At 36.4% G+C, this 14,939-nt stretch overlaps 1 protein-coding gene across 6 annotated transcripts in view; it reads left to right on the plus strand.

The window, feature by feature from the left end:
• The window catches only part of LOC124158029, a 37,508-nt gene that overhangs the window by 3,716 nt on the left and 18,853 nt on the right, over positions 1 to 14,939 (plus strand). For 3 of the 6 annotated variants that reach the window (XM_046533175.1, XM_046533180.1, XM_046533177.1), the window contains 3 exons: positions 5,099 to 5,277; positions 11,953 to 12,248; positions 14,407 to 14,740. In XM_046533175.1, the coding sequence (XP_046389131.1) occupies positions 14,612 to 14,740 (129 nt within the window). In that variant the 5' untranslated portion in view covers positions 5,099 to 5,277; positions 11,953 to 12,248; positions 14,407 to 14,611. Of the gene's footprint in view, positions 1 to 5,098; positions 5,278 to 11,952; positions 12,249 to 12,510; positions 14,741 to 14,939 lie in introns of those variants that run through there. The other 3 variants (XM_046533176.1, XM_046533178.1, XM_046533179.1) reach the window with 2 other exon arrangements.

Here is a 14,939-nt window from a genome sequence, read left to right on the forward strand (position 1 = left end):
TAACTATCCTCTCATCTGTTGCCGAGACGATTATCCTCAACAGATTAAACTACTTCACATCCCCTACCCTGTGGAATAATCAACATGGTTTCCATAGGCGGATCCAGGGGGGGGGGGGCACGGGGCACGTGCCCCCCCCAGACCCTTAAAAATATGCTAGATTTTTAATACGGTCTCATTATCATTTCGTTCGTTTTGTATGACGAAGTATCCTTGTGCCCCCCCCTGAACAAAATCCTGGATACGGCCTTGCTTGTGCCCCTCCCAGAAAGAAATCCTGGATCCGCCCCTGATGGTTTCCGTCCCAATCGTTCTTATCTTACTAGCCTGGCTGTCTTCCACCACCATGCTGTCAATTCAATACCCAAAAATGCTGAACTATTTCTCAATTTCTCTTGAGCCTTCCACTCTCTTGAGCATACCCTCCACTTTCATAAGTTTAGTCAATAATTTAACACTAGAACCACGGACGGGACTTTTTTGTCCCATTGCCCTTTGCAAATGTTTGCCATTCATGTCCTAGTTGTTTGATCCCTTTGAAATTTACTGAATTTCATTCATTTTTTATGCTCTTTCGAATGGTCATATTGAAAATATTGTACGATGTTTGGTTCGCGAGGAAAACGACGATTTACCTAGAACCGCGGGATGGGACTTTTTTTGTCCCATATGGGGAAAACATACAATTTCAGTTTTTTTTTGGGCACTTATTTTGTAGTTAGCATAATAACAGCTTATTACGAAGGGGATCGATGCACAGATACCGTTATTCTGCCAGTTAGAAGTGCAGAAGGGAATAATCTGTGCACTGCGCCGGTCGCCTACTCACACAGTGCCGGCCGCGTCGCCTCTGCCCGGCCCATCTGCAGGTCTGAGCTTGCAACCAGCACGTCAAAATAAGTTTACTGTATTCCTAGTTATGCTTAATAAAACGTTTTAAACATTCCCTAAACATGTGTTTTGTTCACACAAACAATAAAAAAACCGTCAATTATACTTAAACATGACAGGATCAACGTATTTTGTCAATGGGACAAAAAAGTCCCATGCCACGGTTTTGGTGGGGTTGGAAAGTTCAGCAGTTCTAGTGTTTACGTGCAAGGCAGTTTTCTTGATGTTATCAAATCCTTTCTAACGATTAGAATTCAATGGGTTTTACTTTCTGGAACCTCTTTTCACTAGTCCTGGATAACATCTGATGTTCCTCAAGGTAGCGTCTTGGGGCCATATTTATTTAGCCTCTTCATTGATGACCTGACCACACTTTTGCCTCCATTCCATTCTTATAATTTATTCTATGCAGAGGACTATCAAATATTCAACAAATTCGTACTATTTCAGACTGGAAAATCCTTCAGAATTCCTTATATTTGACTGCAAAATGGTGCAATACTTGGAAGCTCAACTTAGATTCCAGGAAATTATATTCCATCTCTATTTCTCTTAAAAAGAAATCCCAATTACATTTCACTATTCTGTTAACTCTGAGCCTCTTCAATGTGTTTTGGTTGTTAAGGATTTAGGTGTCTTAATTCTGATTGTTAACTTCTCGGATCACATTCACTCAATCAAGAGCAAAGCTATGTCTGAATTAGGTTTCCTATACCGCTACAAATAAATAACCAATTCACAGCATTTATTCTTCTAGTCACAGATTATTACCCTCCCATATGGTCCACCGCAGCTCCTTCTAATCTCATCTCTTTTAACAGCATAGCCAGCTTCTTAGCCAGAATTGTAAAACACAGTTCCCCAGTTTTGTAACATGTCTTCTAGTTTGATCCTATCTTCTCTGCCAATCTCTAATCTCTGCCATCAAAGAATTAAAGAAGATTTAAAATGTATATACTATATTCTAAACTCACACATTGATTGCCCGGATTTGCTTTCCTCTTTTAATCTAAGAGTGCCTAGTCAACCCAAACGTAGGCATTCTTTACTCAATATACCTATCCCTATGGATCCCTTGCTAAGCGCTCACTCCACTATCACCTGAACTCCCTGCTGAATTGAACTCAATTGTCAACCTCACCATGTCTCATTCCCTGGCGAATAAACAAACCTCTTTCTGTATCTCCCATTCCACACGTCTTGTATTTGTGTTATTTTCTATTTTTAGCCTGTATACTTTAATAAGTAATTATAATAAATTTTACTAATCCAGTCATCATTATAAACATGATATAGGAAAAATCAAGCAAAAAATATAAAAGTACATAAACAATTTAAAAAATCAATCATGAATGAATTCAATGACATTGTACAGACTGTCCCAAGGGTAGTGTGTCATTTTTGACCTGTAATTTTAGTAACTTTCCATTGAGCAATGTTCACGAAAATTGGCACACTTATGGGGAAAGGTCGTAAGTTTTGTTGAGTGTAAGCAAAATTTTACACTTTTGACCTCACAATTTGGGTCCAAACCAAAGATATGAATTTGCCTTATGGGGTTTCAATGTTAAAAAAATCGAGATAGAAAAATGTCTGAATTTCATTGACCAAGGTGTCAATTCCTAGGGTTTCGGACCCAAGAAACCCGAAAATAACACTTTTATTTACGAATATTCAACCGTTGACCCACTAGGGTCACCATCAAGGTCAAAGGGTGACAAAAAGGATGGCGTACCAACAAAGGTGTCGATCCATGGGTTTCATAGGGTGCCCAAGTCATTGGTATTGCCCAAATACCCGTATTATTCACTAATTGACCTCCGAGAGTCACAATGGGGGTCAAAGGTCACAGAGTTAAACGTCGGGCCATAATGGCAACCAACGTGTCAAACCATAGGTTTTGAAGGGTGCCAAAGTCGGTTAGGGAGTTCATGGATCCGTATTGTTGGTTTATTGACCTCCGAGGGTCACAATGGGGGTCAAAGGTCACAGAGCTAAACGTCGGGCCATCATGACAGCCAAAGTGTGGAACCATGGGTTTTAAAGGGTGCCCAAGTCAGTTTTGCAGTTCGTAGATCCATATTGTCGATTTGTTAGATGTTATCATTGTTAGATGGCTCCATTGCTGATTTTTTAATCCTTACATAGGGAACATGAATATCATGACACTTCTAGTCGAGTAGCAGTGGATATAGCAGTTGAGAGTAAAGTCTTTTAAGTGACCTTTGACATAGAGAGTGGCATACATAATATGTACTCAGGGTAAGGGCAGGATTTAAAAGTTGCTAAATAGTGGCCAACAGGGTGTTCATGGGCCAGCTTGAGCAATTATTCAGATAATTCTTTTACGATATAATACTTCCTGGAGTTTACGTCAATTTTAAAACAAGTTTCAGCCAACGTTTCGATTTATTTTTAAATCATCATCAGGACTCTTAACTTTGAACATATTTTTTAGCTTAAATATGTTCAAAGTTAAGAGCCCTGATGATGATTTAAAAATAAATCGAAACGTTGGCTGAAACTTGTTTAAAAATTGACGTAAACTCCAGGAAATATTATATCGTATATTAAATAAGGTCAAGAAAAATTTAAAAAATGATAATTCTTTTTTGAATTTTAAATATTTTATAGTAGAGGGGAAAGATAGCCAGAGAAGTATGCTGTAGGTAAGATGGGAATAAAACAGGCCATAGTAGAGAGTAAGAAGGATATCAGTAGTATCAGTATGACAGATGGTACGAGTGAGGTAACACACAGAACTGAGTTTATTAGCTAGAGTGCTAGCATGAGTATCCCAGAGTGTCAATGTGTACACCAAGGAACTTAATGCAATCAACCTGGCTAATAGAATATATGATTTAACACTTTCCCGGCGAACAACTTTTGAAAAATCTTCTCGGGATACCGTGCGGGTAAGATTATAATAGAGCACCGACGTTTCGGGTACCGACTCGCTACCCATTCTCACGGCTACTCCGCGGCCGTGAGAATGGGTACCCGAAACGTCGGCGCTCTATTATAATCTTACCCGCACGGTATCCTGGGTAATAGAAGTTCCCTGGATATTAATAGAAATAGATTTTTCAGAATTTTTTGAACGGGTAAGTTGTAATACTTGAGATTTATCAATGATAACTTTTAGACTGTTGTTCAAACACCATTTTACAAATTGGTCAGAGACTGTCTGACAGTTAACGGACAGGGATTGGAGATTGGTAGAAGAAAGTATGAAGTTGGTATCATCAGCAGAAACGACGGGTGTAAAATAGATAAATTGGCACATAGCCATCTCATATTTGCACTACACATTCATTTTTTATGCATCCCAGACCATTGTTAAATGCATAAAAAATTGAAAACTGCCTTCAAAAAATTTATACCCAAATTTTCACCATTTTCCACCTATGTGAGAAATTTGCATAATCTGTTTTTGTGTGCAAGTTTTTGCTATAAGTTAACAGTTACTGATTAAATTAATAACACAGGACTGACTTTCTCATTATTTATTCTGCATGAATCACCAACTTTATTGTAATCCACTTGGGCAGGATTTCTACAATGTGCTTGCATTGAGTAGAATTCATTTTTGAAGATGAAATAATAATTTCCAGGAATTAATATTTTTAAAACTTCACTATTCTGCCACTGAATTGCCTCATAGAGGCATAGTATCTTCTATTTGATATTTCACTTAATAATAATAATAATTTTAATCATCCCAGGACACTTATACATGTATAGGACAAGTCAAAGAAATAAAATAAAATAAAGAAGAGAATACAATGAAACACATTACATTGAAAGAAATTCGTTTACAGAATAAAAGGCATTACATAGATATCAAATACCTTTTCAACTTTACTTTAAAATCTAGGAGGCAGTTAACACCTTTAATATTCGAAGGCAGGTGGTTGAAGAATTTGCAACCAACGTAGGAAGGACCTTTTGCGTATAATGAAAGATTGTGTGACACAGTTCTAAAGTCTTTGCTCCTCCTGGTGTTGTACAGGTGCACGTCGTTATTTAAAACCAAACCCAAAGTAAGGTGCTGCTCTTTGACATATGTATATTGAAGCATAATAAATGTAAATACAAGGAAGAGTCAAGATATTGAGCTTTTTGAAAAATTGCCTACAACTAGTAGATTTATTATAATCGTGGCTTCATAGAAATACGTACATTGAAATGTTTTTATTATTCCCAGGTAAATTTGGTATTGCTGCCAGTCGTTTCTTTGATGAAGTGGATGATTCTAAGAGAGGATACATTACCTGGCAACAATTTTTGGACCATTCTTTGCAATTGATGAACAAGCCTAAAACTACAAGATGGGAACTGATCATCCCTGATAATATTGAGTACCATGGAATCAAGCATTTTACAGTTGAGACTCCATTCTCTATCCTTTTTATCTGTCACTATATTTTCCAACCAAGCTGAGATTAGGTTTTACAATGAGGCAAATATACATATGTTCAAAGGTAGCTTTGGTTATTGAAAAACTTATTATTCTAATCATTGTTATTGAAATATTCGGCAACAATAACTTCCCAGCAATGACCACTCCTGACTTTGTTATGCATTCTTAACCTATGCTCCAACGGAAAACATATAGTGAATAATCTATTCATATATTTGGCAGAAATGTGGTTGAAGGCGAACACTTACCCAGTGATCCATTATACAAAATACAACCCTTGTATGATACATTCCATGCTAGTATGGGTGAAGTGTACTACGCAGAAAGGGCTGTGAGTCTAGACGAATCCATGGTTCTTTGGAGTTGACATTATCCACGGTTACTATTTAAACAATTCATTCCTAACAAACGTCACAAATATGAAATAAAATTGTACATGATCACTGAACCATGCAGTTTGGTTTTGGATTGCTCGATATATTTTGGCACCGAGGATAAAGAAGTGGAGGGTGCAGGGAACGCAGAGAAAGTGACTCATAAATTGCTGGAAAATTTTAAAAACAAGGGGCACGCTGTGTACATCGAAAACTTTTATGACAACATGAACCTTTTCCATTGTCTGCTTAAAGAGAAAACATACTGTACAGGCATTCCGAAAATGAAGAGGAGAAATAACCCGGGTATTTTTTTTTTAATTAGAGAAGGGTGAATGAGTGGCTCGTTACAATATAATGGGGGTGTGCATTTTGAAATGGAGGGATAAAAGAGATGTGAAGATGATTTCGTCCGAGTGTGGACACGATTTTGTGGGCAGGGGGGGAAGGGTTTCAACTAAGCCCAGTATGGTGGACACTTACAACAAACGAAACAAAAACTCTCTGTTGGTACCTAAAGTTGAGAATATACTTAATTCAGATAATAATGATTCATTCTATACCAAAGATGTAGTGGGAAACACGTAAATTTGATTGTTTGAGGCGTAACTTGGTGAAAGCGATTCATAATTAAATTAAAAAGAATCTCTGATGATGACGTCTAACGTTGAAACCATGGTCGTGAATAAATATTAATGTGAAAGCACAAAGTTCTTCTTTTTAATTTAACGTAAATTTGTTAGAATACAGCGATGAAATAATAAAATCATTGCTTAATGTCAAACCTGTGGCAATGCCTTCAATGAGTTCGCCTAAACATATTCATTCACCACATAATGTGGAAATGAAAAGAAAAGGAAGAAAGAAATGCAGAGTTTTGTGCCAAAGATAGAGTGAGGAAATATGTTAGCACTTACGATCCAGCCTAAATTACCCATAAAAAACAGTTTTATGCTTACACTCATACTTCAGGATATTCCATTCTTACAAATACATAATACAAAATAATGATTTATAATTTCAAGTAAGTATGCTAATTCATTAAATTAAGTTTTCATCACTGTTTAAAAATAAGTCATAAATTTATCGCTGACTTGAATTGTACTCTTCATTCTAGTGTTTTTCAGTATTATTCTCGAAAGTTATCCCAAAACCATGAGTGAATTATGAGTTTGTAATTATTTTACAACAAAAATAGTATTTCATTAAAAATTAAAAAAATTTTGTCATTTTCAAACGCTCCAAATTTTTAAATACATCTATCTATTTGCAAAATAAGTCGAAATATATGAACGTTAGACGAGATTAAGAGTGATAAAAGCGGGTTGCATAACACAAGTGGCACAGGTTGCATAGCTTTGCCAATGCTGTGTGTGGCAGATGCACTGGTGCGTCCTTCGTTTTATTTGTTTAAAACAATCGTAGGATTTTTATTATTATTTTTTACGGTATCCATAGAGACATATCTACTTGGTTATGCAGAAAAACCACTGCCACTCATGGCGACATTTTTCGTCAAAATGGCCAGCAGTGAAAGTGTTAACATTAATTAAAGTGTCTGACCATAATGGTTAAGCGAATTGATACTATTATCTCTAATTCTATGTATGAAGAAGTTAGATTAAATACACTTGATAATTAGAAGTACTGCGAAATGTAAACACACTGGAGGGAGGCAAACAGGTGGAAGGCGCCCTGGTGAAAATGAACTGTTCGCTTAACTGTTCGTAAGCTGTGCACGTACTGTATAAACGGTTCAAAAATTTCCTGGGCCGTTCATGAAGCGTTCGGGAATTGTTCGCACGCTTTAACCTGGTACCCACGAACGGCCCATGAACGGAACGCCTTGTGCACGGCTCCTGCACAGTTGGACATGAACGCTTCATGAACAGATATTTTAGTTCTGCACATCTCCTCCACAGTTACTAAATGAAATTATTTATCCATGCTTCACTATTTTACAAAATTGATGATAATTAACATATCATCATGAATTAAGGAAAACAACCATCATTGTTTTCATAATTTTCTAAGCAAAATTAGGATCAGATATTGACTTAGAACTTGAAAAATTTCCCGGGCTGTTCATGAAGTGTTTGGGAATTGTTCGCACACTCTAACCTGGTACCCACGAACGGAACGCCTTGTGCACGGTTCCTGCACAGTTGGACAAGAACGCTTCCTGAACAGATTATTTAATTCAGTAGCCCAGCCCATTTCTTCCACAGTTACTAAATGTAAAATTTAATTAATGCTATTAATGATTCACTAGTTTACATAAATGATAAGCATGAATTAAAAGAAACATGAATGAGTGTATTATAAGGGAAGACAATTAAAATTAAGGCTAGTATGTTAAAAAATTCAAAAGTGCTCTAACTCCGTGTGAATGTTTATGCTGAGTTATTGGTGAAATGTGCAAAAATTGCCAAATTGGTATAGGGTAGCATATATTCACATTGACAGTTTTAATAAAAGTGTAAATATATAAGTACAAATGTTTTGAGGTTGCTATGCATTTACAACAATAATGTGAGCAAAGTAAATAGATGGTCAATGTGTGACTTTCAAATACAATCCAGAGCTTGTGCAATAACTAAAAGTACTGCAAATAACCCCACTCTATTGGAAATTTCTTATAAGTCTTACAGAAATTCTTATAAAATCCTATAAGAATTCTGCAAGACTTATAGAATTCTAGGATTACAGAATTCTAGGATTCTATAAGTCTTACAGAAATTCTTATAAGAACTCTGCACTTCTTATAGAATTCTATAAGAATGTTGCATGGGTCGCCTATCTTCGAGGTTTTTATCCGGCAGGCGTTTAAGTTACCATAACTTATGTTGGCAATTGAGAATTATTTAAGGAATTCTAGATAAGATCATTTATGGAAATTATGTATAACTCTTTGTTAAGTAATGTTCTTCTAATTTTCTGGCATTTTCAGCATGGTATTTGACATAAACGGTTCCAAGAAGTGGAGGCTTCTTTTTATGCAACTTGTTAGTATATATATCCCTGAGAGCACATGAAAAATTTTTGACTTAAAAATCTGTCTGTTTCGAGTCTACAGATGACTTAACCGATGGAAGTTCGATATGGGCCATGAATAACCACGATGCATACATTGCAGGATACGGTTCACATAGAAACCTTGTTTGGTTGTTAGGTTACTAGGGATTGCTTCTATAAGTTAATCATTCACTGTTTTTGTGATAGCAGTGTAATAAAATAAGTTGTGTGCTTCTAGCAAAAATAAGGCATTGACCTAATTTGGTAAGTCTTACAAAACTGGCATTCCTAAAATCATGTTACCTTAAACATATAGTTTCGTGGAATTTAAAAATTTTCATCATTAATTTAGATAGATATGTATATTTTTTCAGATTGTGGCATATCTAATATAAGTGGAAGTTTTAATGAAAACAGTGTTTCAATGGACAAAGTGAGTGATTTAGTCTTCTCTGAAGAGAATGAGAATGAATTTGTATGAGTAAACCTCAATAACATCTGCACAATTATTATTTTATGGAAAATACATCAACTATTATTCTCAATCAGTGTTTCTGTATTTCCTATTAATTTCCCTGAATCTTGCACTTATTGTTAGCCATATTCTACATATCCTTTTCTCCAAATGGCATCAAATTCCAGTTTACTTTGTTTATTTCTTTCATTATCTATCCAAATCTGCATGTAGAGGTCTCATTCTCTCTGGCATCTTAAATAAACATTGCTCATATGCATGTATCAATTTTTTATTTTTCCTTCCCATATAATTTCTTGAAGTGCCTATCCCCAGTCGAACTTGAATTTTATTTCATTTGCTTCTTCAATTTTCCAGGTTAAATCATATTCCATACTGCAATTCCTGTATCTTTCATTGCGAAGTGATTACCAAAGTCGTATCCTATTATCAGTCCATCATTCTAGGCTATCATTGGTTTCATTGACTTTACAGTGAAACCTCGATTTTACATTCCCCCATTATACATTTTCCCTGATTTGGCACAGTTTTTATCAGGTCCCAAACAATACCGCCTTTAGAAAATGATACTCTATTTTACAATATCCTCAATTTTGCACTTTTTGTAAGTGGTCCATTCAAAAGTGTAAAATAGAAGTTTCACTGTAGTTTCTTTTAGCGTGTGGGGACATTAACCCTATACAGAACCAATGCCCATGAAGGACCTCTATGGTATCTCGCCTTCTCTGGCCAGTCAGGTGAACTTTACAGAGCTTGAATGTCCTTGCTTGATGTACACTAATGATAGACATCTACATTTAGTTCATCGGAAATCATTAGGTTTGCTATATACCAGATATAGGCGTCTACATTTGGATTGAATTAGGTATAACGCTAACTTTGTACTCTAAGTAGGGATGTAAATCTTATGTAGCTTTTTATATAAGTTTGCGCAAGTGTTTTAAGCATGATGATATGATATTTATAATAAATATTTCCATCAGAAAATTTCTTATAAATAACATTTTGTAATTGATAGTTATAAGAAATTTTCTTATGAGAAAAATTTTTCTTATAAGAATTTTCCAATAGGGCAGAAGCTTGAAAATCTTAATTCCCAAAGACTTGAGAGCTCTCCCTGGACAGTTCAGTTCCATTGGTATGCAACACTTCAGTTCAGCCTAGCTACAGTTTGTAAACATATCTACCACAGCTTACTGATCAAGCACTGGTACATATTATTAAATGGATTTCTTTTTCTTGACCTCAATTATTTAATGATGATTAACGTCTTGGTGTATAGGTCTGAGAATGATATACAATAGCTATGAATGATAAAGGTTGCATACCTGGTGGAAATAAATTGTTCAAGAGCCATTTCAGAAGTGTGACACAAAATGTTCAGTAACTGTAACAGAAGTGTTCATGAACTGTTGGGGAACCGTTCTTGTAGTGAATTTTGGCCCATTGAAGTGTTGCAAACTGTTCAAATAAGCTGTTCATGTGGTATTTTCCTGTTGTTCATGAGGTGTTTTCAGATGTTCATGCCGCATTCTTATAACTGTACAGGAAGTGTTTACAATTATACCAATGATGATTAATGTCTTGGATTGTAGGTCACAAAAAATACAGAAAGAATTCAATCGTACACAAATGTAAAAGAAGAGACAAGAATTTTGGCATATTATGTACGTAAAATTGAATTCTTTTTACACATACTCTTTTATTGTAACAAAACATTGTAATAACCTTTCATTCCTTTATGCATTGGCTGATTTAGGGGGGGGGGCTTATTGGAACGGTTCGTCACGGTTCAATGGGCCAAAATACAGTCCATGAACAGTTCAATAATAGTTCATGAACACTTCGAGAACAGGTTCTGAACATTTCGTGCAATGCTTCCTGCACAGTTACAGAACGCTCCATGAACAGCTGAACACCTCATGAACAGCTGGGAAACGCCTGCTGAACAGCTTATTGGAACGGTTCGTCACGGTTCAATGGACCAAAATACAGTCCGTGAACGGTTCAATAATAGTTCATGAACACTTCAGGAACAGGTTCTGAACACTTCGTGCAACGCTTCCTGCACAGTTACAGAACGCTCCATGAACAGCTGAACACCTCATGAACAGCTGGGAAACGCCTGCTGAACAGCTTATTGGAACGGTTCGTCACGATTCAATGAGCCAAAATACAGTCCGTGAACGGTTCCCGAACAGTTCATGAACACTTAGTGAACAGGTTCTGAACGCTTCGTTTAATGCTTATTGAACGGTTCGTGAACAGTTCATTTTCACCAGGGCGGAGTTGATAGGTGAAGATCAATATGCTAAATCAATGTTGATAAACATAATGCTCTGAGCTCATTGTCAGACTGATCTGAGTTAGTTTTGGTAAATGTAGTATTTAAGTGAACATTCACCTTCAATTTTGTTTTTGGATTGGAGCTACTCCCTATGGCAGTTAGCGCATCATCCAGCATAAGGAAAATGTCACATTGTATAAGCTATTAGTATTATTCTAGATTCTGCTTAAAACATTCAGGATGTAAAAAAATGGCTCAATTTTGCAGGAAAATGATGCCTTAAATTATTAGGAAGTTGCTGTTTTTAAGAATAAAACAAATGCAAGCACTGATTATGTCTAATTATGAGTTCTGAAATGGTGTAATAGGTATTAGAGGAGAAAAATGAGAATTGGATAACTTAATCAATGCCTGAAGTCCAAAATGCGACCTGTACTTTTTGGAAAAAAAATCTTTCATTCAAATTTGCTTACTCTTGTGTGTGCAGGAAACTGATTACATCGCCAAAATCATACCTTTGAGGGTTGGAAGTGAGCAGAGATTTGACATCGTTTCGATGAGAGGACATGTTAGCCGATACAATGAAGAATTTAAGGTGTTGCCCAAGAGTGGATATTTGGTGCCTGTGTGGGGAAGAGGCTTGGAGGTTGCCTCGTCCAATCACGGGCTCTCTCTGTCCCTTGGAGATCCCAAACTCCACTCAGCAAAGATTGCCCAGCCATGGATCACTGATGTCGTTTACATGGATGATATTGATGTCATTATTTTTGCTGCTTCTGACAGGTATGCACTGGAAAGGATGTAGCTGTTTTTATGAAATTAATGTTAACACATTAAGGACCGGATATTTTTTTTTCGAACTTCCATCAGTGGCCGCATATTTTTCAAGGCAGGCTGTTTTCTCTGCATGCAACTTTAATTTGATTTACATCTGAATAACTTTTGTACAGTATCTCTTTCAAATTTTTAGTGTTTTAAGATAAAACCTAATGTCATTATATTAACAAATAATTTTTAATCCATACCTAAAAATTAATAATTTTTATGACATATAACCTCGATAAATTTGTAAACTTTATGAAAATATAATCAACATAATCCATATAATTGTGAAAAACGTGTACTGTAGAACAGCAATCAATCAGTAACACTAGTATTATTTCTGTTATGTCTATTTGTACTACATACTTAGTCCTTTGTTAAACAATTTACCATTCATAGTATACACTTCTCAATACACTGACCATGGGTGTGATAAATAATATGAAAAAATGAGTGAAATAGAAAATGTCCAAAAACTTTTCCTGAGCACTTTCGTTTAAATTATCTATATCTTATTAGTTTTAATTGACGTTTTACGTTTCATTGAGGTTTGCCCATGATAAGTACTTACACAACTCCTTGCAAAACATTTAAAAAAAGTCATCACCAAACATTATGTTAGTCACTGAGGCTACAGAGTCACACTGAGATGGGAATGTAATGACCCCAGGATGACCTTTAAACATTTGCAGGCGTTGTGGAATATCAATTCCAGACCAACAATTGACATCATTAGGACAAAACAAATCATTCATAAGAACAGAATCACCTCCATTGTCTACGTCGGAATCACTTGAAAGCACTGCAATCTTACGTTTCTTTACAGGTCTGATAATGTCACTGTCTCTAGAATCGTCCACACAACCATCACAATCCTCATTCACACAGTCACCCGTATCCTCATTCTCACTCGGTAGGAACATCTGAAAAACGATCGTCATAAACTTCCAAAAGTATTTATTTCACTTTCCTTCGTTTTTCTGAACAAAGGCATTTCTATAAGCAGGAACGACTGAAAGACGGAAATAGTGACTATTCGAAAAACCTAAAAGGAAAAAAAAATATATATTTATTTATTAGACTAAGAAAAAATACAAAAACCATCATCCACATACCTATGCGACCACAATAACACATGAGAAAGCAGTGGCACCAAACTTGTACGTGTACCACGTTAGCGTGGATATATAGGTACTGCCAGCGTACTCTCGAGCTTTTCTTACAAATATTCAAAATACCAAAGTTCAATCAGAGACAATTGCAAATTACAATTGCCGAAATCCTTGATAAGAAACTTAAAAAGCACGCAATGGAGACCGTTACAACCTTACCCTCAACATCTCCTAATAATGATAGATGAATTGTATTGCAATATGCCTGATTGTAATTCTGTATATATTGGTCAGACTGGACGTGCCATAAAAGGCAAATGAACACATGAAGTGTTGGGTAAGAGGCAATTCAACCTCTAATTTTGCAAAACATTTGTTAGACTGCAACCATAGCAGTGATTTCAATGTCAAGGTTCTCCAAAATCTTTGTAAAGGAAAAAAGTTTGACTTTCTTGAACATTTAGAAATTTTAATAGCATGTTGCAACAAAAATGTATGTGTGGTAAATGACCTTTTGTACCCCTCACTCCTCTCCTTTATTATCAGTTCTCTTGGACTCTGCATGTAAACCACTGACCTTGAGGAATCCATTTCCTCGTTAGCTCTTCCCCCTCCCACTATCACCACCTCCTCTCTCCCTGGTATATATAAGCTCGCAAATTTGTGTATATTCACCTTTGAAAATGACATAATGTATTGTCGAAACCTGGGTCGGTTATTGAAACTTCTCTGGAACATACAACAGTGTATTTTTATTATGTTTCCAGCCAAAACGAAGCAAATTTCATGCTGAAAACCATTCATTTCAAAAGTAAGATATTTTTTGAACTGTACGACTATTTCTACTTCATAAGACCATCTTCAGATACAATTGTAACTATGTAGTCATAATGATGAATAAAATATGTATTGTGAAATGTCCAAAGTATCTATCATGGACTTCTGGAATCTCCTTCTCTTTGTTGTTCGGTACTGATTGACTAATCAATCTTATGCCACAATGTCAGGAGCCTCCACTTCCGAGATGCTGGAATAGGCAGGGGCGCACCGTGGATGTTCCATGTCTCAGGACTCAGGAGTATCCCCACCTGCCTGGCGTACATGTCCCCTGAGCGGAATGAGTGCGATCGGGAGGGATGACAGCAGAGGAGCGAGGAGGGGAGTGGCAGCGTTCATGCAACTCACTCCAACCAAGAGAGTGCCACCGTCTGGATGGACTCGGTCCTACTCATTGGCGATGACATGGGCAGCATTTGGACCCTCAAGTTTTTGCGTCCGCAAGAGAGTCTGTTCCACAGAAGTCGTCGAAAAGGGGAAGGGGCGGAGCACATTTGTTGGCAGGTGAGGAGAGCTGATCGATTGCCTTGTTGCTTGATCCATTTGGGTAGTGGGTTGGTATTCCCTGACGAGGGGGAATTCAGTAATAAATATTGTAGTAATTTTATTCATTCTGAGAGATAACTTAAAAATCATTCTGAGAGATACTTTAAAATACTGCAGTTAAATGTAAAATAATGATCACTGAGAGTGCACTCAGTGG

The sequence above is a fragment of the Ischnura elegans genome, chromosome 4, assembly GCF_921293095.1.
Source record: "Ischnura elegans chromosome 4, ioIscEleg1.1, whole genome shotgun sequence".
Classification (NCBI taxonomy): Eukaryota; Metazoa; Arthropoda; class Insecta; order Odonata; family Coenagrionidae; genus Ischnura; species Ischnura elegans.